Source organism: Anguilla rostrata, chromosome 2 (genome assembly GCF_018555375.3).
Source record: "Anguilla rostrata isolate EN2019 chromosome 2, ASM1855537v3, whole genome shotgun sequence".
Classification (NCBI taxonomy): domain Eukaryota; kingdom Metazoa; phylum Chordata; class Actinopteri; order Anguilliformes; family Anguillidae; genus Anguilla; species Anguilla rostrata.
In genome coordinates this window covers 64277776-64302343 of record NC_057934.1, presented here as the reverse complement: position 1 = coordinate 64302343, position 24568 = coordinate 64277776, and the positions used below count along the sequence as shown (strand labels likewise).

General features: G+C 46.9%; 2 protein-coding genes across 5 annotated transcripts; one reads left to right on the top strand and one right to left on the bottom strand.

Moving 5' to 3' along the window:
• On the top strand, positions 1 to 4519 carry c2h22orf23 (chromosome 2 C22orf23 homolog). Of its 2 annotated transcripts, none has more exons than XM_064323876.1 (7): positions 1 to 149; positions 1171 to 1288; positions 1615 to 1677; positions 1785 to 1952; positions 2092 to 2226; positions 2645 to 2745; positions 3228 to 4519. In XM_064323876.1, exons 1-7 carry the CDS (start codon positions 147 to 149, stop codon positions 3348 to 3350), a joined length of 711 nt encoding a protein of 236 aa, XP_064179946.1. In that variant the 5' UTR covers positions 1 to 146; the 3' UTR covers positions 3351 to 4519. The 2 variants fall into 2 exon arrangements, with proteins under 2 accessions (XP_064179946.1, XP_064179945.1); XM_064323875.1 differs by having other exon boundaries at positions 4 to 149; positions 1782 to 1952.
• micall1a (MICAL-like 1a) lies at positions 4161 to 22904 on the bottom strand. Of its 3 annotated transcripts, none has more exons than XM_064323857.1 (16): positions 21755 to 22904; positions 17193 to 17238; positions 14113 to 14257; positions 13761 to 13861; positions 12311 to 12450; positions 11086 to 11819; positions 10868 to 10931; positions 9900 to 10381; positions 9066 to 9454; positions 8224 to 8358; positions 7922 to 8048; positions 7238 to 7328; positions 7041 to 7114; positions 6792 to 6906; positions 6501 to 6547; positions 4161 to 6250 (listed from the first exon to the last, which is right to left on the bottom strand). In XM_064323857.1, the coding sequence occupies exons 1-16, from the start codon at positions 21895 to 21897 to the stop codon at positions 6120 to 6122; spliced, it is 2964 nt and encodes a 987-aa protein (XP_064179927.1). In that variant the 5' UTR covers positions 21898 to 22904; the 3' UTR covers positions 4161 to 6119. The 3 variants fall into 3 exon arrangements, with proteins under 3 accessions (XP_064179927.1, XP_064179928.1, XP_064179926.1); XM_064323858.1 differs by having other exon boundaries at positions 9066 to 9412; positions 14113 to 14254; positions 17190 to 17238; positions 21755 to 22903; XM_064323856.1 differs by having other exon boundaries at positions 14113 to 14254; positions 17190 to 17238; positions 21755 to 22892.
• Between the last annotated feature and the right edge of the window lie 1664 nt (positions 22905 to 24568).

Below are 24568 nucleotides of genomic sequence, written 5' to 3'. Positions count from 1 at the left end.
ATAAAATACCTATCATTCTGTTGGCCCGGTTTCCACGTTGCCTTAGTTGTCTAGTTGCCATGGTAGCAGTTGCGCCCGAAGAAACTGTCGAAACAGCGAATGGCAGCTAACTTACTGAAAAGAAAGATCATTTCCGTGAAATAATTATGGTAAGAAAAGTTAAATATATGAAAATGTGCCTCACGAATTCTGGGTAGTAGATCACCGTTTTCCATGTAAATTATTGGATGTCAGGAAAAAGGAGCTTTTTTGTGTTGCTAGACTAGATTGCTCTTGACTAGCTGGTGAAATTTAACGCTAGCCTAGCTAGCCAGTAGTACCGATAGCTCGCTTCAGTTTGTTGGATTATTAGAAAATGATTTATTATGAATGTATTAAATTATACTTTGTGTAAATTAAAATTATTAGGAATACGTGTGAAGAGGAATAACGTTGATCCAATAAACGACTGAAAGGCGAAGTTACAAGTAGGACAATTATGATATAGACTATAGTAAATGCATATATATATATATATATATATATATATATATATAAATGGGAACGACCTCATTTTTGATTGCAGAACAGCCTGATTTTTTTAGTGCCATGGATTCAACAAAGTGCTGGAAACATCGTCAGGGATTTCGGTCCATGCTGACTCGATAACATTATACAGTTCATCCATATTTCTTGGCCACATATTCATGCTGCAAACCTCCCATTCCTTCTCATTAGATTGAGATCAGGGGGCTGCGCAGGCCTTTAGAGTAAACTTAAGCCCCTGTCATGTTCCTGGAACCAGCTTGAGATGATGTATGTAGCTGGTGCATTATCATGCTGGAAGTATCCCTTTAAAAAAGGCTAGACAGTGGCTATAAAGGGAGGCACATGGTCAGCAACAATGCTTAGGTATGCAGTGTCATTCAGTTGATTCTCAGTTGCTCATACCTCAGTCAAAGTCACTTATCATGCTTAGATGACCTATTCCAGTGTTTGGTAAAAGAAAAACTAACTGCACACTTTAGTGTATATTGAGTTTCAGTTACTTGAGTGTTTCTGTCTCCAGTTCTGCTTGTGTTTGTCTGCCTTCATTTATTGTGAGTGACTGTGCCTGTGTAAATACACTAAAGTACCTTTCAACAGCTCCTTAACTGTCTGGCTCTGTTTTCTTGTCTTTCTGTGACTCAGATGGAGGTATCTTCCAGTGGGGAGAGTGGGGAAGCCGTGATGGATGTCCCTGGGGGGGGTCTGTGGAACTGCCCCCGTGTGCCACACTACAGCAGGGAAACGCAGCAGATGCTCCAGTGTATGTCGGGCGTAGCCGTATCCCCTTCTGTGGCCACTCTGTGTACAGGCAAATTTGTGCTCCACCCAAAAAAATCTCATCTTTTTCTAAGCGATGGAGAAAATCTTTAGATTTAAACAAATCCTAGAAACTATGTATATTACCACCACGTTAATGCTCACGTAATAATCATAGAAAGTTAATAATCTGCTAGAAAGGACACTATGGGTTTGTAAGAAGATTTTTGCTGTTTAATTTACAGATATCATAAATATGTCTTGTTTCATGACAACTGAATACACGACCCGTAAGCCGATGTAATGAATGTTTTTGCTCTGGTCCTGCAGTGATGATGCGAGAAGCACATCTCATGCTGCGCCAGCAGAGACAGCTCAAAATGGTCATCAACAGTGAGTGCCTTTCAACTCACAGCACACATCTGATGCGTCTCTACTGCTCTGTACATGACCAAGTAAAGGCAATTCTTTTTTTCTGTCTTCTACCTTTCAACCAGAAGAGGGAGCCCTTCCTGTCATCCGCCACTCCAGACCAGTGACATCATCTCCACAGCCCAGTATCCAGGCGAAAGCAGCTGGCTTGTCTGGCAGACCACAAAAGCGCAGCGCCAAAATGTGTCGTTCTGGAAACAGCTACGAAAGAGAGATGTTCCGCCCCAGTGCAACTCGTGAGCCATTCCTTTACTTTTTTCCACAGCCTTTAAATGCTTGTAATGCAGATAGGCAGACATGGACAGGGAAGGCACCATTGACAGAGAGGGTAAAGTCGCTAATGCTGAAGCTCATTCTCTTGATCCATCATTCCAGGAGATCGGGAGAAGGAGAAAACGAGGCTGCAGAAAATTCTGGCTGATGGGAAGGAGGAGCCAAAGCCCTGCCCTCCACAGCAGTGTGTCCCGAGCGGGATGGGAGAGCCGGGGAGCGGAGACCGGTTCCAAGAGGGTGAGGTTACGGGGGGAGGGGGGAGGAGAGGCAACATCTCAAGGGTGGCTTTCCTCTGGGGTCTCCATTCTGGCATTCCTCATGTTCAAACTCCCAAGTCCCTTACACTGATCTCTGCATACAGCTGCTGGCCAAGTGGAAAATTATAGCAGTAATCCAAAGTAATGCCAATTGATGATCAGTTCATCATTAATTCAATTAAATTATTTAAAAAATAAGCGATTAGTCGGTTAATGATTGAGATTTGAGCTGCAATGTTATACCGTTTAGTTCAGTTGTAGATACGTATATATTTACTGTAGTAGGCCTGTGATTGGTTTGAGACATTTTAGAAGTGACTCTGTGACCCTGAGCCATCTCTATTTTCCCTCTGATATGACTTGTTTACTGTGTTTAATATGGCTTGTTTCTCTTTCAGTTGTGGATGAGATTAAAGACAGGATGAATTTTCTGGAGGAGATGTCGGCTCTTGGGAAGAGGAAGCAGTACCAGAACATCATTGAGACTGAGATTTCACAGGTAAAAACAGCGAGGTGGCTGATGTACAGGTAGCAGATGTCATTTTGAGTCCTTGTGAACACTCAGCTGTGCTTTGCCCCTTAATCATTTGGGGCCAGGATAGACACTGCATGGGCATGTGACATACTTATATAATAAACTCTTAGAATACAGATTATTGCATTAGCACAGACATCTCAGATGTAATAACACCTCATTAACACAGTGATTTTTTTTTACACAGGAAGCTGAATTTCATATGTATGAAGGATAAAGTTTCCTGTGTTTACATAAATAATTAAATGGCTACAACACAAACAAATACCATCACACACAATGAGATCTCTCGGGTAACGGCAACGCGCTGTAAAAGAAAACGTTGACACGAGACACAGGGAAACTGAGCCCCTGGCATTATGTGAACCGGAATAGGCAGAACACACTGTTCCTCGAGCAGTAGCGACGACGCTCACCTTTCTCTGACTCGTTGTCGTCTCTCACAGAAAATCCGGGAGCTTGAGCTGATTGACAAGGCTTGCAGTGCAGACCTGGGGAGTGAAACGGACAGCGAGGCTGGGAGAGACACACCACTGAACTCGACAGGCAGTCCCTTTTCAGGCTGCTGACTGGCAACTGTTACCTCAGAACATAGGATGTATAAATTTGCTACACAGACGCTAGTCGGTTGTTTGATGGTTATCTGTATTTTTATAAATTGTTTTAATTATTTAAATACGTTATATTTACAAGGAAATTCATAAAATTGCCTAACGATAACGGCATTAAGTAGCCTTTTCATTTATATTTTGTTGAACCAAGAACCAATTTTGGTTTCACAATACTGTAAGGCCGAGACATATTTACAAGCCATTTGCAATGCAATTTTCATTGCAGTTTGCACATTCATATTTTCTTGCACAGTCATGCCCCCTTCATAATTTTCCTCAGAGAAGTGCACATTAATAGCATTCAGACCACAGTGCCAGTATGTTCAGAAATAATGTTTAAACTAGGTTATGCGTTCAGCTTACAACATTTTCCAGCTCAGACACCATTCTTTTTTCTGTTGGGAGTTTCATCTGCTTTTTATCAAAACAGACACGATATGGTTCACCACTATTGTGCTGTTAAAACAGCTTGTAAAACTTTGATTGTTTAACTTTTGTGGTGTTAAAGGGCTGTGTGTTTATGGCAGGGTGAAATACTGCATTGAACAACTTACAGGTTGAGACTCACCAGTAAAGTGTCTTAGACTGGCTGTGGTTCATATTTGCTACACGTTTCTACATGCAACTGGGTGATCTGGAAAAGTTCCGATTCAAACACGTATGTACACAAAGGAGCTTACAGTTTCCTTACCACATACTAAAGCAAGCCATCTATGCTACTTGCATACTTCTTAAGCATGCTGATGGTAAAAATACACAAGTCTACAGTTTAGTTTCATTAACTTATTTTATTTCTCCTGATTTCTATATGTTCATGTTTTGTTCGGGTTTTTTGTACAGACAGTGCATAACGTTTCCGGTTCCCTACAAAAGCCCTTTGTGTTACAGTAAATAGGCAGATGGATACATAAAAACATATACAAATGGATAGACGGATGCAAATTTTCAAACAGGTACAAATGTAAAGACAGTCTGTAGAGAGTCAGTGTGGATGACAGACAGAGCAGCGAATGTAGACATACAGAGAGACACAAATACAGTATAATTAAATAATGGCACTCTTAAAAACAACCTTATTTCAAAACCCTTGTTTCTACAGTTTTACTCTAACGTTTTTAAGGCAAAACTCACAGAAAAATGAAATTGGACATAACAGTGTAAAAGATCATTTTAAAGTCCAAATTTAGAAGTAATATTGCATAACCAGTATTCATAGCATGCTCACCATTTTGGTTAGCACCTCTGCCATATTAATAAACCTCATTTTAACACAACCTCTTTTGAGGTTAGATCTTTTATCGCTTTCATAGAATCCATGTTTTTAAATAAACATTTTAAGATTTGTTTTTGTTTGTTGGTAAGATACATATTTGGATTTAGACCATAGTGCTGGTGTTCTGCCTGTGACATCTTGCATTTATAACCTCACTGCAACACTGAAATATTGCCGTGCAAAACTAAATCAGCCAAATATAGGTCCTTCCAAGGCACGGGTCCTTTCAAGGAGTTTCCTCGAGGCCTTTCATGGTATAAGCAGCCGAGGAAGTCAACTCCAAACTCACTAATATTTTTAACCGAAAACATCTGATTTAAACAAAGGCTTGTGCCAACCCTACAGAGAGCACAAACACTGGAGGCAGACAAAAGGGTCACGTCATCCCACCGGTTTTTAACTCCTTAAATCCAAAATCCAAACTACAAGTACTCCGACCCATTAAATTTCCGTTAATAATAAATATGATTGCCAGTGTTTTGTGAGTTGAGCGTTAATTAAACTTAGCTTTAAGTTCGTTTTCTTTTCCAGCTTCAAGTTCCTGTTCTCAAGCCCGTCTCCCTATGCTTGGACGAGTCAATTTGTTCTTCTTGAGGACAGGTCTCTGTCCCAACATCAGTCGTTTCACAGCCCCGCCCACCCCTGCCTCAATGCCCATTGTAATGTTCCCATGATATTATCACGCTGTCTCGCTGCCACGGGAACCAGCGCAGGACACCCTGCACACCTGCCCTGCAGCTTCACTTCCTGCAGTGTGACGAAGGGCATAACGTTTCAGGTTAGGAAGCGAGTACAGAGTCAGTATTAATGCAGGACCTGTTTCGGCACTGTCCCTGTGGTGCCAAGATACTGGAAGACGGACAGATCTGTAGATACGGGTCCTATTTGTAACACTGTATGTGCTTCTGTTCTCTTCTGCTAAAAGGCAACTGAAAATGCTTGGGTCTGGAGCTTGCTATGTACAGAAAAAGTCATAAAGGTCGGAAAGCACCTCGAATGACCCAGTATCGATAAAGGTTCTTTTTTTGCCAACACTAACTCAACTTCTACGCAGTTATGCGTCCTCTACCCTCTCCTGTAAGTTTAGTTTTTTGCTTTGCGTTTACAGTTCTCTACATAAAGGCCATCTAAAATATATACATTTCACACTCGCGTTTTTGGACAGAGACAGGAATCCGACTGCGATTCCAGCTGCATGGTGTGGGCCTGGAGAAGGCGTTTCATTTCTCAGTTACATGTGTGTCCCCTTCCCTCTCTCTTTCAGCCCTCACACACACCCCTTCCCCACTGCACTGGTTTGCATTGCGCAGTGATGATGTGACATGCTGCAACAGACCTTCTCTCCCCTTCCCTTCACCCTCTCTCACAGAGAACACACGCCTCAGTCATCTGTTCCCCGGTCTCTCTCTGACTACCTCTCTGTCCTGTCCTCCCTCCCTCCCTCCCTCCCTCCCTCAGCTCTTCTCCTTGCGGGGGCTCTTGCTCTTGCCACCCTCGCCCTTTTGGCTCAACATTTTGAGCACCTTCATGGGTTTAAACTTCCCCCCTTTCTTCTTGTGCTCTCCATCCGTCTCCTTGTGGAAATCTGTAGAGAGAGAGAGAGAGAGAGAGACAGAAACACAGGTAATCAATATGGCCTGATGAAGTGCACTTTAAATCTAAATGTACATTTAATGGCAGGAAGAGCAATGAGAGACAGTGGAAGCACACCGACGGACGGAGTAAGACTGGGAATGAGCCAGTGACCAATGGGGACAACAATAATGGGCGGAAAGGAGAAAGAGACAGCAGAAAAGAAAAACAGATGGAAAAGAGGAATGCAGGATTATGCTTACCCTTCTTCTTGAGCATAGCCTCCAAAACCTTGTCTTCCTCCTCCTCCCTGAGAGATGCAGAATCCTCGTTTTAGCACACAGTGCACAGCTACAATCCCCAGCAACCCCCCCCTCCTCACTTTTCCCACCTGTACTTTCAGAGGGCAGTTACAGCATTAAACCGATGACTATTATAATGCTGTAACCGCCATCACTGCCCATCATTAACACCATTAACCAGATGAAAGATACCGGCTCTGGGATTGACTGAATGTATGTATCACCTGGTTATCACAGGTTAGGAGCGCTTACCTCTGCCTGTCCTGGTCCATGCTGTTGATGATGTGGTTCCTCTGCTCGATGATGGTGACCAGCTCCGCCATCAGCTCCTGCTCCCTGGCTCGGTCCTCCTCGCTCCACTCTTTCTCTGGGGGGGGGGAGAGGAAGAGCCAGTCACACGCAGCGCTCATCCTGACGGTCGCGTGGAGCGCACCGCTGTGGCGTAACGCAGTACGCGGCGCCCTGGCGGACGGCGTGATGAGCTGGGCCGCGCTGGCTCACCCGGCTTGTTGAGGAGGCATCTCAGTTCGTACTCCACGTCCGCTTGCCGCTCCTCCAGGTTCTGCTGCTTGGCCCTGAAAGGGAGCAAGCACACGCAGTCACACTACAAATTATTCTGCCACGCGCGATTACGAATACTGTGTGAGCTCTGTGCTGTGCAGTGTTTGTAGTTTTTTTGGGTAAGTCAGTGTACTCACGTGTAGACCAGCTCGGCCTCCCTGCGTACCAGCATGTGTTTGTCATGGATCAGAGTGAACCAGTCCACCAGCATGACCTCCTCCTCTTCATCTGAAAGGGCAGCACAGCTATTAGGCTCAAACTACACTTCACACATCAACATGACTGCTCATCCATATTCCCTCCATAAACACCAAAAGAGCAAGCGGGACAGACACTTATTAACAAGCCTCATAAGCTCTTGCCTTTGACATTTAGAAGTGAACTGACTCATTACGCAGGCACGTCACCCTCCCACGACACGGCCTGCTCCGCCCCACCCCCCACGACCCCGCCCCCCCCCCCCCTTCCCCCAACGACACTGACCCCAGCCCTGGCCACCCCCCCCCACCCCGGCACTGGCCCCAGTGCTGGCCACACCCCCCACTGCGCCCCACCCCCACTGGCCCCAGCCCTGGCCACGCCCCTCGCCACCTCACCATTCTGGCAGTCTCTGAGCTTGCTCTCTGGCCCCACCCCTCTCTGCTCCAGCGCTGGCCACACCCCCACCCCCCCCGGTCCTAACACTGGCCACGCCCCACGCCACCTCACCGTTCTGGCAGTCTCTGAGCTTGCTCTCCAGCTCCACCCCTCTCTGCTCCAGTGCTGACCACACACCCCCACCCCCCCGGTCCTAACACTGGCCACGCCCCACGCCACCTCACCGTTCTGGCAGTCTCTGAGCTTGCTCTCCAGCTCCACCCCTCTCTGCTCCAGCTCGTCCAGCTGTCTCTCCAGCTGGCCCATCTCCACGTGGATGTCCTCCACGGGGATGTACTGGTCTGACTGAACCTGGGGAGAGAGCCGCACGGCTGCGTGTCAGACTGCGCCACTTCCCTCTGCCCAGAGCAGTGCCAAAGCCTCGCGGTTACCCCCGGCGATCGCTCTCCCGGAGGCCGCCCAACGGACAAAAACAGAACACACACAATCCAACAGAGCAACCAAATGAGGAACTGGCGGAGCGCACCTTCCTCTTTATGAGGGGGAAACCGTGTCCGGGGGCCGGGGGTCGGGCGGGGCGGGGACCCTTGGGAGGCCTGGATTTCGGGGGGGTTACAGACGGGGAGGCTTTTCGGTTGAAGGGGTTCTCCTTACAGGTGCGCTAGCAGGGGGAAGAGAGACACGGGGTGAGATTAAACAGTTCTGTACTGTAATACTGTATCCTGTTTACTTTCAGTATCATGAGCAAATTACCATTCGGCTCCGCCCAGCTCCTGACTGGACAGTGTTTATACAACACCCTTCCTCACCCCCCTACCCTACCCTCGCTTTGTTTTACTGCCTTCTCTTTCAGGCAGCACTGTTAAGCTGTATCTAACAGTACACTGTTCTTCCTCTATGGTAATAAGATATGAAACATTTCAATGTCAAACTGATATCGCAGTGCTTTTCCATTTGCCCCACCGCTACTGAAACATCCACCTTTCCACACTTAACTACTACACTTACAGCGCCTCTATAGCAACGGCTACAGCAGCGCACTCCAGAACTATGTTTATTAAAAACAACATTTCTGCATCTCTGCGTTTGTCAGGGATGATGGAAGGCCTGAGGGCACAGACATGCCAAAACTGGGGCCTATTTTTAATAAATATAGCTTTGGAGTCAACGTCAAAGAGCGCACAAACATAATTGTATTTTCTTGTGTGTGTCATCCGATGGTCTGCCCATTGTGTGTGTTCTCTGTCATATTGATATAAATAACAACAACAACATCACGCTCTACTTGAGTCTACCATACACTTTGACTTTATGTTAAGCTCATTGGCCTGCAGCAAAGCCAATCACAGCGTAAAGATGTTCCCGTACCTTCCCGTGAGAAGAAGGGGGCGGTGGAGGGGTAGGAGCCCCGGCTTTGGCCAGGGGGCTGGGGGCGGACGGGGGTCGGGGGGGAGGCGGGCGCGCGGCTTTCAACCCCGCGCTGCGATTGGTCTGCGGGGTGGCGGGGGCCGAACTGGTGTTGGCAGGCGGGGGCGGAGGGGAGGGGCTGGGGGACGCGCGAGGCTGGTGATTGGGGGAGGAGCCGGAGGGCTCGCTGATTGACGGCTCGGAGACGCTCTTGGTGAAAGGATGCTCCTGGTCGGGGACGCGGGCGGGGGGCGGAGGCTTGGTGGAGCTGTGGTCGGAGGAGGAGGAGAGAGACTCCGTGCTGAGAGCTGGAGAGGGAGAGGTAGAGGAAGGCTGGGAGTGAGGAAGCGCTGGAGAGACAGAGATGAGGAGGAAGAGTGGAAACGCAGCGAGTGGAGAGGCCATGGGAGAGAAAGAAAACACATCACCACAAACACTCTCACACGGTAGCCCAGGCTACTGAAGCATTACAATGCAGGGCAGTGACCACAGGCTTCAGCACAGAGCAGGCCTGGGTCAAATACCTATTTGCTTTGGATTCAAATGTTTTTCTGCGCTCTATTGGTCTTGCCTGGTGTAAGTGAGCCTGCCAATATGACCAGAAGGCGGGGTTTGCACTTTTTGAGAGAATTTCATTGGTTCCAATACACCAGACGAGATCAGTAAAACAAGATCGTAGAAAAGTATTTGAATCCGAAATAAATCCGTATTTGACCCAGGCCTGGCGCAGAGCGAGCGAAACACATCCCTGTGAAAGACAGAACAGGCGTGATGGAGCGATGAGGCGACACTGACCTGCGGGAGAGGCGCGCGGGGCGGGGGGGGCGGGCCTTCTCTTACTGCGCGGGCTGCCCCCGCTGACCGAGTGGGAGGGGCTGCCCCCGCTGGCCGAGTGGGAGGGGCTCGCTGTGCCGCTGGCCGAGCCGGGCGTGTGGGCGGGGCCACCCGTGCTGGCCGCGTCGGCTGCCGGAGTGATTCTATACCAAGGGTGGATGGCCGCTACCGTGGGCGGGACCAAACTACCACCGGACTCCGCCTCCTCCCGCGGCTCAGGCTCCTCCTCTTCCTCGTCGTCCTCGAAAGGATTGACGGGCTGCGGAGGGGTGGCCGGCCGGGACCCCTCGCCCCTGAGGGACGGCACGGATCCAGACCGCTGCGGGGTCGCCATGCCAGGGGGAGGGGGAGGGGGCGGGGCCGGTTTTTTCCGGGGCTCTGGATGGACAAGGGCCAACCAGGGCGGGTCTTTGGGTTTGGGAGTTTCACTGGACAGGCTGGAGCTGAGAGTGATGAGGAGACACACACACAGACAGACACACACACACACACACACACACACACACACACACAGACCACACAGTCACAAACACAGACAGATACACACACACACACACACACAGACACATAAACACAAACACAGACAGATACACACACACAAACACAAACACACACACATCAATACAAACACACACACACACACACACACACATACACAACAAACACACACACAAATACACACGCACACACAAACACACACATGCGCAGACAAACACAAACACACATGAACACACACGCACACACACACAAATGAAGAAACACAAATAAATGCATGTACAGCACCATAACACCCCCCCTCCCCCTCACTGACACAGGCGCACGCACACTGGACACGAGTGAGTCAGGTGACTGCGGGCCCGAGCAGGGAAGCGTTAGCGACGCAGCTAGGTTCACACTCTGTCCCACTCACAGCGGGGGCGAGGACTCACCTGCCCGGGGAGTGGGACCTCTCTCTGGGTTTGGGAGGGGCTCTGTTCACACCCCCAGGATCACCTGTGGAGGAAGAGAGACGCAGAGCGTGAGAGAGAAACAGAAACAGAAATCAGCCTCTCAGCCGCAGCGACTAGCCGAGCCGACGGACTGGTTCACTTCTGAGGAGAATGAGGAAACGAGACCGCAGTTACGAAACCGGGCCTTTCTGACTCACCATTGAACGCACAGCTGTCCGTCACTTTGGGGGGGCGGGCCCTGGGCGTTGGGCGGGGAGGAGGAGAGGGGTCAAACACCCGGCGGGGGGCGGGGACTGGCCGGCCAGCGCCCCCCAAACGGCTCACTGGTGTGGAAGGCAGGGGGCCATTGGCCGCACCCTCCTCCGGTTTCTCTTCAGCTTTGCCGTCCTCTTCCTCGCTGTCGTCAAAGGGATTCGGAGGTGAGGAGGGCTGCTCTTTCTCCTCGGCTTCCTGGCTTCCGTCCTCACCTCTCTCTCTCTCCGTTTCCACTTTCACAGTGCTTTCATCCCCTTCTCCCTCCATCTCCTCTCTCACTGTGCTTTCATCCCCTTCTCCCTCCGTCTCCTCTCTCACTCTGCTTTCATCCCTTTCTCTCTCCGTCTCCTCCCTCGCTCCGCTTACGCCCATCTCCCTCTCCTCCTCCTCTCTGTCCACGATGTCCGCGTTCCCGGGCGAATCGGATATGGAGTGTTCGTCAATGACCGAATCCTGCAGGGGGGTCTTCTCCTGAGCCTGCGCGGTGGGCGGAGTCTCAGGTGGAGTGAGCACGCCCCCTCTCACCAGCGTCGGTCTAGCCAGCCTGCTGAGGTCCGGCCGGCCATTTTGATTGGCTGAGAAGGACTTGGCAAAGTGGTGGGTGCAGACAAGGGAGCCCGCCTCACTTCCTGCTTTGTAAGAGCCAGGTAAGAGGGTGCTACAGCACTCCCTGCACCTGTGAGACAGACCAGAGAGACAATCAGGCTCCGGAAGCACTGTTGAGTAAGCAGCCTGTAAGCTGCCAATAAAACAATATGACCAGACTCCAACTGTAAATGTTATTACTGGGACTTCACCAGCAGTTCTGCAATTATGTCATAACTGGATGGCAAATTATTGCTGTTTTCTAAACTGTGAGCATGACAACCCTGCACGAAAGAAGGATTTTTTGAATCTGATATTTTCAAAGGGAAAAACTGATTTGACCACATGCAGTAACGAATCGCGTCATTACATCATTGCTTATATGCGTCCCATAAACAATGACTGCACACAAGCCGGTGACTGAACCACATTTTTACATCACTCTCAGAGCTAGCTTCCCAGTCTGCACAGCCCGAAGCTGTGATCTCCAGCCCGGCCTCCTCTCGGGCCAACGGAAAGCGCTGGGGAACGCTCCGGAACACAGCGGCAGCGCGTTCGTTCGCAGCGCGCCGGCGGCGTTACCTGAAGCAGTTGCGGTGGTAGAGCTTGCTGTCGACCAGGAACCTCTGCACCAGGTGGACGTGCTTCTGACAGGCCGCGCAGGTGCTGCTCAGCGTGCCGCGTTTCGATTGGTCGTCTGCGCCCGTCGGAGCGAGAGCGCTCTGCGAGCCGCCCACAGCGAGGGCGGAGGGGCAGGGAGGACGGAGAACAATGGAGGGGCGGGGGGGGGGAGGGGAGAGATCACACAGTTAGAACTCAGACTCACTGGATTCACCGATTTGTCAACAGGAGAGTCTGTTATCATTCTAAACATTTGTTCATTCAGTAACTGTCACTGGATTGATGAAATGGGAAATGGGAAGAGAACCTTAATATTAGTAAAAGAACTGCTTGGTGTTAGTAAGTGAGGTTAAGGGGGGATGCATTACAATACGGCATACAGTGTTATGGCGGTTCACGAATAAGGTAAGAACATGTTAGAAAATTAGTAGTACTGACCTAACTGACTTGATCCACCCCCCCACCACCCCATCCCCATATTCTACTGCCTAGGCACGGGTGCGGACAGAAGGGGGGAGATCAAAGACGAAAGAGAGGAAGAGGGAGAGGTGCGGGTTTCCGTCTGAATAAGGAAAAGAGGCAGGAAGGGGGGGTGGGGGTGGGGGCGTGTGGGAGAGGGGAGAGACAGGATGTAGAAGCAAGCTCTGTAGATGTATTCTACCCCCCCCCCCCCGCCCCCAAAGAAAACCCACATGCGCAACACACCTCACTTCTCTGTTTCTGAAACGCTGAATATAGACTTTCAGCACTGCCAACAGGGCAAACCATCTCAGCTAATTGTACAACTGTATTTGACTGCGGTGATATAAGAAGAGAAAGCCACTGTCTGTGGCAGCCCACCGTAGGGCTAGCGCACTCTTAGCATAATGCATTTACCATCAGTCCTAAACCACAGCTGAGCCCTGCTTTGGGCCTGTCTGTGCTTCCACAGACGAGCCGGAGAGGGACAGTGATACCGCATGACATTCCCGGACCATGCGGTGAGAAGCAGAAGTCAGTTTGCGTGCCGGTGAGCACTGAGGCGGGATTAGGAAACTGTGCCGTGCCACAGCGGGCCCACACCTTAGCAGGAGGAAGCTATACTACCGTCCCACGGAAACAAATCCAAACAAAACCTGTCCGACCGGCGTTAATAAATGCAAGAATCAAGACACAACAGGGAGAGCCAGGTTCACAGACAGGAACAGCCGACTTATTGTTTCAGCAATGACAATGATTACGAACTCCAGACATTTAGAGATACAGATATATACAGTGAGCTCCATAATGTTTGGGACAAAGACTTTTGTTTTTTTTTTATTACAAATGTAAAATTGGGGAGTACAGAACCAAATCAAAAAAATAAATAAATAAAAATGTTTTTGCAAGTATGTGTACAGTAATTATAGTCACCACCCCCTCCCCCTCATACCCTGGCCTCGCCTGCTCTCTCATCGTCAAGGACAACGGGTCTCTTCACTGCAGGTTCTGTGTGGCCTGTACCACTCGGCCGCTTCATGCAGGGGGGGTTGGCTGCAGGGGAAGGACAAACATTGCATAAAGACAGCTGGCTGGAGTCTGCAGCACTCACACACTATCCCCCGAGTAAGGGTGTCTGCTAAATGTGCATTATAGAGGCATTTGCTTTGCATGACATACAGGCTCTAGGGCACTGCTGGTGACCCTAGGCACAGGCGATTTACAGGGTCAGATCCATCTACAAAGAGCAGAGCGCGATACCGACGCCATCTGTCGAGCGTCCGCTGGGGCCTCGGCGTCCGTACCGTGAGACTTGTTGGTGAAGTAGTTGTAGTACTGGGAGACGTAGGTGATGACGCTCAGGCGATCAGGCACCTTCATGGACACCATGTCCTCAGGGTCCAGCAGGGCTGGGATGCCCAGCTCTGACTCCGCCGTCTCGAAGGCGCAGTGGGGGCAGCGTGGGGGGGGGGCAAGACACAAATTAATTTAAACACAATCCATGCTCCACTAGGTTTAACTGCTAAAGGCCACTTCCAGCTCAAAGATCAACTACTGAATGAAGCAGCTTGACAGTAGCACTCAGAGAAAGGTCAGCTCATCTATGCTGGGGAGACCAGGAAGGAAGGAAGCAGTGATGCTAAAAATGAACCCATAAGGCTTTGTTTGCCTGGTACAAAGGCTTTAGCCGAACAGCTGCCCAGGGAGGCAGGGAGGCTTCCAGCTGCCAGGGCTTCTCCACCTCACTGGGCAGTGAGTGACCCCTCTGCTCCATCAGGCGCCACTGTATGTGTATGTAGTGTAATCCTCTGTATGTGTATGTAGTGTAATCCTCTGTATGTGTATGTAGTGTAATCTTCTGTATGTGTATGTAGTGTAATCCTCTGTATGTGATGTAGTGTTATCCTCTGTATGTGTATGTAGGGTTATCCTCTGTATGTGTATGTAGTGTTATCCTCTGTATGTGTATGTAGTGTAATCCTCTGTATGTGTATGTAGTGTTATCCTCTGTATGTGTATGTAGTGTAATCCTCTGTATGTGTATGTAATGTAATCCTCTGTATGTGTATGTAGTGTAATCCTCTGTATGTGTATGTAGTGTTATCCTCTGTATGTGTATGTAGTGTAATCCTCTGTATGTGTATGTAGTGTTATCCTCTGTATGTGTATGCAGTGTAATCCTCTGTATGTGTATGTAGTGTTATCCTCTGTATGTGTATGTAGTGTAATCCTCTGTATGTGTATGTAGTGTTATCCTCTGTATGTGTATGCAGTGTAATCATCTGGAACTGACGAGGGACGTCTCAGTGACGGTGCGTGTCTATGAATACGACTGGATGTTCCAATTTGGGAGAAGAGAATAGAGGAAAACTGTTTTAAATAAAAAAAACAATGACTGATTCAGGAGACAGGCTCTCCAGAGATGAAGGCAGAGAGAGGGGGTCAGCGAGTGACAGAAAGAGACAGACACCAGACACAGCCTGGATTGCTACGGAGTGTGTATAAGAGTGTGAAAGTGTGCGAGTGTGAGTGCGTGCGTGCGTGCGTGCGTGTGTGTGTGAATGCGTGTGCGTGCGTATATGCATGTGTATGTGTGTGAGTGAGTGTGTGTGTGTGTGTGTGAGTGAGTTACTGAGTGAGAGTGTGTGACACAGCTCACTTTCTCATAGGACTGTAGAATCTGTAGAGAGTACAGATCAGATTTTTTACATTCGGGCTGTTAAGTATGTGTTTATTCTTACAGGGGATCGGTATGCTATTTTGATAATAAATTCCATTTCTATTTACTTGAGTGCCTTCAAAAACAGATAGTTATCCAGTTTTACAAATTCAGAGGTATTAGTCATTATTAAAAGGGGTATGCAAGCAAGCATACATTTTCTGGGGAAATTCAGGTTACTCACCTTGCTCGTGGGCACAATGGTAGCACCCCAAATTTTATTTGAACCCACAACATAACTCTTACAAGCCCAGTTCCTTAACCGCCATATTTTATCACTTTAACTTAAACTCCAGTAAACTCCAGTCCCTTCCATGGCACTTCTATGCTGGCATGCAATGGAAAAACTGTTAAAGACTGAAACTCTGATATGCAAATAATACTGTGTTAATACTAGCCTGTGGACTAGGGATGTGGCTAAGAGTGTGTCAAAAATATTTGTGTAAAAATTCCATGTAACCCATGAATTTAAATAAGTCCTACAGGCAGTCAAACTCATAATATTCACATATAGGATTATCCATAGCTCTGCACAGACTTCATTTCATAAGCGACTGTGGAAATACTAGTTCAAATGTACTGTATGAGCCAAATTGTGGTGGTGATATTTGCTGTACAGGGGAAATATATTTTCTGTATTGTATGCTGGATATCTTAGTTCTGGATCAGAGTAGAGCAAAGTCTGAGTGATTGGCTAGCTGCTGCCACTGCTTAAAAAAATTAATTAAAACAACAACAACCTAAAGACTGATTTTTCATGAACAGGCTGAGGTAGAGCAAATGCATGTGTTTGATTAAATGACACTATACTGATTTCTACAAAACCCATACAGATCCATGGTGAATGTGCACTGTAACAAACTCATACAGCTAATGTCTGTATATGGACACAAACACCAGAGCAGTCCTCCTCATGGTCCAGTTTGTCTCAGTCCTGTCCAAAATCTCCTGCTGCTTTTCCTCCTACTCAATCTCTCTTTCCACCCCTCACTCCTCTTCTGTATCAGACTCCAAGGGGAACCAGCAAACAGCCACACACTTAAACACACACACACACACTCTCGCTCACTCGCTCACTCGCTCACTCGCTCACTCGCTCACTCGCTCACTCGCTCACTCGCTCACTCACTCACTCACTCACTCACTCACTCACTCACTCACTCACTCACTCACTCACTCATACTCAAACCATTACGCATCCTGCTAAACTGATACGGCTGAACACATTCAGACACACAGAATCATGTGCTTAATTCATTTACGGCAACACATTTCAGTAGCTGCTCCCCCTTACTCAGTCCTGCTGGACATCACTCAAAGTAATACCTCATCTAAGGGTGAGTGAATGTGTCCACACACACACACGCATACACACACACACACACACACACACACACACACACACATATGCACACACACACGCATACACACACATACACACCGGTGGAAAGGAGTGGGAATGAGCAGTTACAGGATGATGTCAACATGTACATGTCATCTTTTTCCCCGCCCAACTCTGACATTCTTCATTTCAGCTTTGTCCAACCTAGTACTTATAGCCATTAAGTAATGACAAGTCTATAACTAGGCCTAATTCTTACCTATATACCACCTATTATGAGCCAAATGCGTAATTATGACCTGAAATGACATGGCACTCACCAGGCGGTTGTTCTCATAGACGTTGTCTTTGGAGAGGGAATCGAAGTCTCTGGATAAAGATTAAAAAAAAAAAAAAAAAAAAGAATAAACAGTGGAGCCTCATATATTACAATAAAAACACATCTTAAGACTCACTTTACCAACTAGTATTACTGCAGGATTTTGCACATAAGTCTGCTCTTAATTATTCAATTAGTTTAATCCTGACCAGATATTTGTATAAGCACCAGGTACAGCCACACGTGTGTTATAAAGGTTTAACTGTGTTCAAGTACAGGAGTGAACCGACGTAGTTTTTAGAGCTGTCAGAAAACTAAAACTAAGCTAATTGGTCGAAGCAAAAACCAGGACCAGAGCTGTGCAACCCTGCTTTAACTAGCCAATCACACCATGTAATAGTACTGTAAAACAGAAAGAGATCCCACTCTGTAGACATGTGTACACATGGGACTGAGATAACTGGATAATTCATTTTCATTCAAAAAATTAAGTCTGCATATTCAAACAACATCCACGTTGCAAAGGAAGTCTTAATGTTTACAATGAGACCAAGATATTGTTTTTACTGTTCATGGTTGTCAAACTGCAAGTCTCTAAAGTACAGGTCGGTAGACCAAAAGCGGAATGAAAGCGGATACTTTGTTCGTGATTTTTTTAAACGAGGGTTTGTGGTTCTTTCTCTCAAAAGTACATCAATTGTCATCGCTCCAAGGTTCCATTACGAGTGCCAAATATCAAAAAGATTAAAAGGTTAAAAGGGCTACATTTTCCCCAGGACTGTCCCCACACTCTTAATCAATTCTTCAGTGTTTATATAGGCCAGAAGAGAGAAACACAACGTCTTCCCTCTTTAAGTGACTGATGCACAGAAGCAACTTACACCAGACTTTACAGGCCTGTAAATAGTCATCACTGAAGTCAGTATAAAAGCACAGAAATCATGGGCATTGTGTGTGAAAATGAATGGGCGGTGGGAGCAGACCTGACCGTTACTCCACTTCGGTTACAAAAACTCTGCCAGCGAAGCGACACAAACGAAGCTCTGTTGTACTAATCTAACTCGCATGCCTGCAAATTCACTCAAAGTCAAGCAGCAGCCGTGTTCCGCTGCCTTTAGTGGGGGCTTAGTCCGCCACAGCACTGCAGCTGGCAATACCTGGGCTGACTCAAGGCCCTGTGCAAGCTCATCGTCTGTGAAAGACGGCAAAACCTGGGCTGACTCAAGCCCCTGTGCAAGCTCGTCATTTGGGAAAGACGGCAAAACCTGGGCTGACTCAAGCCCCTGCGCAAGCTCATCGTTTGTGAAAGACGGCAAAACCTGGCTGACTCAAGCCCCTGTGCAAGCTCGTCATGGGAAAACGCCCTATCAGCTGCAAGCTCATCGTTGTGAAAAACGGCAAAACCTGGCTGACTCAAGCCCTGCAACTCGTGGAAAAGCACCTGGTGACAAGCCCTTCAGTCATCGTTGGAAAGACAGCAAATGGCATCGCCCCCGCAAGCTCATCGTTGTGACGGCAAACCTGTGACTCAAGCCCTGCGCTCTCGCGGAAATGCATCACAGCAGTGAAGCACCTGGCGTGCCTCAGTCTGCCACAGTGAAACGCCATCATCGAGACACATCATCTCGCTGCCCGACTGGGGCCAAACGCGAACAGGAACGCGAGCAGACGCTGCCGCTCCCGCGGGACTCCGCAGGTCCGCTGGCGTGTTCGTTTTCTCAGCGCACACCAGCGAGCCCGTTCACGGACCGCATGAGCCGGCCCAGAGGAGCCGCGCTGACGCTGCACAGCGGGCCGCGGGCTCTCCCGCTCAAGGTCGGAATGTGGGACAGACAGCACTGCGGTTTAATGAGCCAGCCCACAGCACAGAGAGAGAGGGAGGGAGGGAAGGAGGGAGGGAGAGACTGATGCAGGGGAATGAGAGAAGAGCAGAGGGAGAGAAGGCAGACGAGAAGGAGACAGAAGGACACGAGAAACACTGTCCGAGAAAGAAAGTGCAAGAGGCCACACGAAGGAAGTGAAAATAGAAAAGAGAAACGAAGAGGTGAACGGTAATCTGAAAGCAGCGAACAGCGTCGGGGAGAGAAAGGAATAGGAGAGAGTGGGAGTTAGGGTGAGAGAGTGACAGAAACAAAAACGAAGACAAGTGGTAGCCTGGTAACTGGAAACAAGACAGCTGAAACAGAACAGGAAGACAGGCCCTGCCCTCAAAAAATAGAAACACCAGCTGACCATGAACAAGCTACTGTCTGTGCTAGGGAATAAAATGCTGCAGTGTCCCATTCGACAATGCCTGTCTGCCATTTTTTTTATTTGCAGAACACCATTTTGAACAAGCAATCACTCCTCCGTTTATCTGGGGTCAAACACCACGGTTGCCAGTCAAGGTGCAAACGAGACTCTGCCGTGAACTGTACCGGTGCGACAAAAATAACCACCCCCCCCGCCCCCCCAATCACACACACACCAGCGAAAGTCTGTAAGACCAAAACGAGCTGGTCCCTCAGTAAGTGAATGTGTCAGAGAGGATGTGGCCTCGTTTGCAGTGAGCCTGTGTGCACACTGTGCTCTGCACTTGGGGAAGGATTAAGACACAAATCCACAGTGACAGACTCAGGTCCCAGCTGCAGATTAGAGTGACTGGCTGTCTATCTGAATGCGACTGAGGGCTAGATTACTGCAGCCATGACGCGTTGACTGGATACACGGCCAAGAATCACTGTGGTGGACACACACACACACACACACATACACACACAAGCACACACACACACACACATACACTCACACACACGCACACACACAAAGGTGCAGCACAAACACTCTCTCAAAAACTGACTCACACCTACTGAGTCATGGGACAGTGACAGGCTGGCAGGCTAACACTCCTGTCTGCAGTCAAACGTTGTGATGCATTCTCACGGGCCCAGCATCACTAGACCACAGGTCTCAGTGTTCCTACGTGACTGCAGGGATTTTTTTGATTCGCTTGTTATTTTACTAATTTTTTTTTGCTGAGACAAAAAGTGTTGTGTAAAACGAGTGGAAAAGAGTATTTTAAGGGTATTTTATGTCATTTTGTAATTGGTCACATTCCATCAGCTGAGGGATCTGTACTCTCCTGCCTGACAGTTTGCCATCCTTGCAGAGCCGCAGCCCTCCTGAAGAGCAGGGAAAACGCACTGTGTGCACAGGGCAAGGAGCGTGTTATTACAGTGGTGGCCAAAACTGTCAGCACACATCAGACACAACGCACTGGCTCCAGCCCTAGTGTGTGTGTGTGTGTGAGTGTGAGAGAGAGAGAGTGCCAGCAGGGGCAGGGGGTCTAGGGGCCTAGGCTGGGCACAGAAAAACAATAATAAAGCCTTCATTCAAATCCTCTTACCTTCCACCAAACCAGTCACAGTGTTCTAGGACATGTGTGCACGCACACACAAGGTGTGTTCGTGTTAATTATGCTGAGCTATATGCCTTCAGGAAAGCAAACTGCGTTCGAAACAGGCGCACATCCTCACCCAAAAAGCCTTCACTGGCAGGATGCACTGTATCTCCTGTAGGTCCACTGCATTTAAAGCCAGGCAATAAACACTCAAGTAAAGCTGTTAAACACTCAGGCCATCCGTTGTCAACGTGCTACAAACAAACGTGACAGGACTGACGAGATACACCCAGCCTACCTGCATGCACAGGCATCGTTATTCTCACGACAATGAGGTGCTACTTTTTTTTTTTTTTGAAGATGTCAACAATATTAGGCGCGCTCTTCATTGAGTCAAAGTCATCGGGGACTTATTCTCCTATTGTCTACCATTCCTTTTTCTCCAATCAAATTATCAAACAAGGTACGTCACGTATTGAAATACTGTGCTTGAAATACGTGCTTTGGACCTCAAAATGATCCAAAGGTGGTGACCTTGATCAGGCCAGACAAGACTAAACGGATAAGATTACGAGAAACGTGTGATCAGATAGAGTGTAATTCCATGAAGACACTGAAACCTAACAGCTAATAATGCAACTGTCACTCCACTGGAAGTCTCTACACGGTGTTACGAAGTATAGCTAGTTAATATCAAGTTGAATGGATACAGTTCCGTAGTAAGTTGTGCGGTTTGATGCAAAGGGGGAACATAATGATCCCCAAATTACAATTCTGGTGACAATTTAATCGTACATAATTATGTTTTTTTTTTCCATATCAATAAATCATAACTACATCTAACGTGCCCTTCTCAGACTTCACAAATAACATGAGCACGATGAGCTGAGAATCTAGACAGCTACGTTACATGTTTGAGCATCGTACAGTGGATAAAACCTTAGCTAACAATCCTATTAGTCTAAAGTATGGAACCTAAACAAAACTAAAACATGCCACTGGAATCACCAGGGGTTATGTCAGTATTTCTACGCCACCTGCATTACCCCTGTTCCGCAAGGAGTTCAAATACAACCCGTGGACAGGCGGCCCCACCAGCTTTAAAACTAAGGCTAAATGCGGCTGGCTAAAAAAAAAAAAAAGTTCATTTAAAATATTTACATTTGAAGGTCACAAACGTTACTTACATCAGGTCCGGTCTGTGTCTGTGGATTATAGCACAAAAAGCCAAACCATCTCTGAATGACGCTGACATATTCTTTATTTCCACATCGGTATAGTTTTCACACTGTATCCGACACCATTCTTGTAAAGCCTTCAACGACCCCATCGTTAAATATAATTCGTTGGTGTAATCTACCTATATAGTCTAACGTTTCTATGTCCGTAACCTCATTGAATGAAACGTCCAAGTCAAGTGTCAGCAAATTCTCCTGTTTTTAAAATATTAGCTTCATAACTCGCTAGCTAGCTCTTCATGCACAGCATATTCGTAAGCTAGCTAGCTTGTTAGCTATCTATTAGGTAACACCCGATACCAGTCTTGCATCGAAAGATTAGCTGGCTAGCATGTCTGTAGACAGCTTGCTACTTCCATAAAAGTTTCTTCGGTCGCGGAGTATGTATTCCACGTTTCATTACTAGTCTAAATTAGCTTGGTTAACGCTACAAAAAACATAAACAGCATGCCAGGTTGATGTTTTCAGCAAAAGTAGGTGGCCGGCTCGCAGATCACATCTGAAGCGGGTCTCAACTTGCAAACGAACATTATGCACTGAGCCAGCCTGTGTCCTCCCCTCCACCCATGGGGTAGACGTTGCCAGGCTAGATAACGTTAGCGATACTGCAGTGCTGGGTGTAGCAAGCCAGCTAATAACTTTGAATTGAAGCCTAATATCCGCGTTTCCAATTTGCGTGTAACTGCCCCCCCTAGTATTGAGGTAAATGAATACAGTATAAAAAACGAAACAACGTTACAATGGATATTTTACTAGTCCGCTAGATTCCGCAAGAGTGCAAGGTTGTAGTCGCATACTAGCTAGGCTAGTCTAACTTTCTAGTTTTGTCGCTATAGTATTTAGAAGGTTTTTTCATTCATTCAAATCGCGGTGTTTTTCCCAAAAATAATTAGATCTTCGCAGTACAGCGAATTTGCGGAAGAAACGCGAATAGCTCCGTTTCTGTGGTAGCTATCACAGAGAATAGGATACAAGTCTTCAAATTGGGCGTGATACTAGTGCGCATCACCGAACTACAACGCAGATTGGTTTATCCCAGTATTGCCAACTCTTCGAAGCATAAAGTTGCCATGCTGTTCCAGAAAAGTTGCTATTGTTAACAGTTGTGCAGCTGTGAGCATCAGAAAATTATTTATTTTATTCAAATTTCAGTTATTTAGCGACCCTGTACGACAAATGCATAAACGGCCTGCGAATACTTTTTGATAGCTATGATACAAAAACATTTTGCGACTTCGCATTTAGCGGCCTTTTGATTAGGCTACTCTATATTGGCCACAGTTGCAGCGAGAACCCCGCCAGATAAGGGAGAGCGCTCAAACCATAACTGTTTTATGTGCCTATGCCCTTAGTTCTTTTAGTGTCTTGTTTTTTCCCATAAGGATTGAGAAAGAGAGAAATTGGTGACTGTCAGAAAAGAAGGAGGGAGAAGGTGAATATTTTGAGGCTGAGGATTTAAGGCTTTGTTTTGTTACTGTGACACTGCTACTACAAAATATGACTATATATTTACTTTATTTATTTATTATTTTTGCACAATATCCAGATAGAGGAGTATTAGCACTGACGGGAGATCGCTCAACTAACCCACTGTAAGATTTTGTGAAGTGTGGCACAGTCAAGGTACTGAGTCTGTTGCCTATAAGTTGCAGTTTGGACATTGACATGACTCTTGAGAACATTTCTTAATTAGAGGAGGTTTTGGAAATATCAATTATGGTAAATCATATGCAACGCATCCTGGATAAGGATATCTGCCGATAAATAATTATTTGGTTGCTTTTTAGAGCTCCTAGATCATCCAAAGATGCACCTGCTCTAGTAGATACAGTAAATAGTAGGCTACTCTTTAAGGAATACTCTCTTAAAGGAATATAGCGCTGCTAACAAAGGTCTTTCATAGACACATACAGTAGCTTATATCATTTGAGCGGCAGTAGAACCACACCATGTTTCTGAATTATGAAGCAAGAGGGGACAAAGTGTAGGCTAAAAATGTATTTCTGGTTAAAGGAAATCTATTTTACCTGTAACCCCCTGAAATCTAGCAAGAATATGAATACTTAAATCTCAAGACCTAGAATTCTTAAAGAGGATTTAGAACTTTTTGGAAGCCAAATGCGGCACTTGGGCTTAAAAGAGTACAGAAAAATAGCCTTGGTCAGAGGACACATGCATGTCCTTTACAATGTTCACAGGAGCAGTTTCTGTACTATGACCAAGTGCATGCCTGATTGTAATTTCATTGCTTGTCAACTTGCTTTGTTTTTTTTGTTTTTTTAAAGAAGGTCAGAGGTGAAGCTGGGGGAAATTCAGAAAACAGATTAGATTTACTGTGTTAAAGTGATTTCCACATCGTAGGAGCACTTTCCCAATCTAAAACATTCCTTTTTTTTATCTCCCTGCTCTCCAAAGCAGGCTTTATGTTCATGCACATTTGTATACAAGTAAACATTCCTACCTGAACAGGAAGCAAAATTAATACTTTTAATGTCACTTTCTTAAAGCTTTGGATTTTAATATATGTAATACTTCAATGTAAATGGTATAGTGAATGGGTGTAATACCAATTATTCAAAAACAACAACATCTATAAGCATTTTGATCTTTCTCTCAAATTACCAGTGGACCACTGAAACAAAGTTATAAATAATTAAAATTAGTACACACATTGAAAAATAACAATGAACATTTTTTTAAATAGCTTTTTAAATTAAATTACTATTAAACCATATACTATTAGGCTATCAGTAACGTGTAAAT

Excerpts from the sequence above, each read along its gene's own strand:
- c2h22orf23 (XM_064323875.1), top strand. Across the intron at positions 1,953-2,091 it reads GTTCCGCCCCAGTGCAACTC|GAGATCGGGAGAAGGAGAAA; the intron begins GTGAGCCATTCC and ends CCATCATTCCAG. Across the intron at positions 2,746-3,227 it reads TTGAGACTGAGATTTCACAG|AAAATCCGGGAGCTTGAGCT; the intron begins GTAAAAACAGCG and ends CGTCTCTCACAG.
- micall1a (XM_064323857.1), bottom strand. The coding sequence starts at position 21,897 with ATGGGGTCGTTGAAGGCTTTACAAGAATGGTGTCGGATACAGTGTGAA. Across the intron at positions 12,451-13,760 it reads AGAGAGCAGGCGAGGCCAGG|AGCGCTCTCGCTCCGACGGG; the intron begins GTATGAGGGGGA and ends GGCGGCTCGCAG. Across the intron at positions 6,548-6,791 it reads ATGGACCAGGACAGGCAGAG|GGAGGAGGAGGAAGACAAGG; the intron begins GTAAGCGCTCCT and ends TGCATCTCTCAG.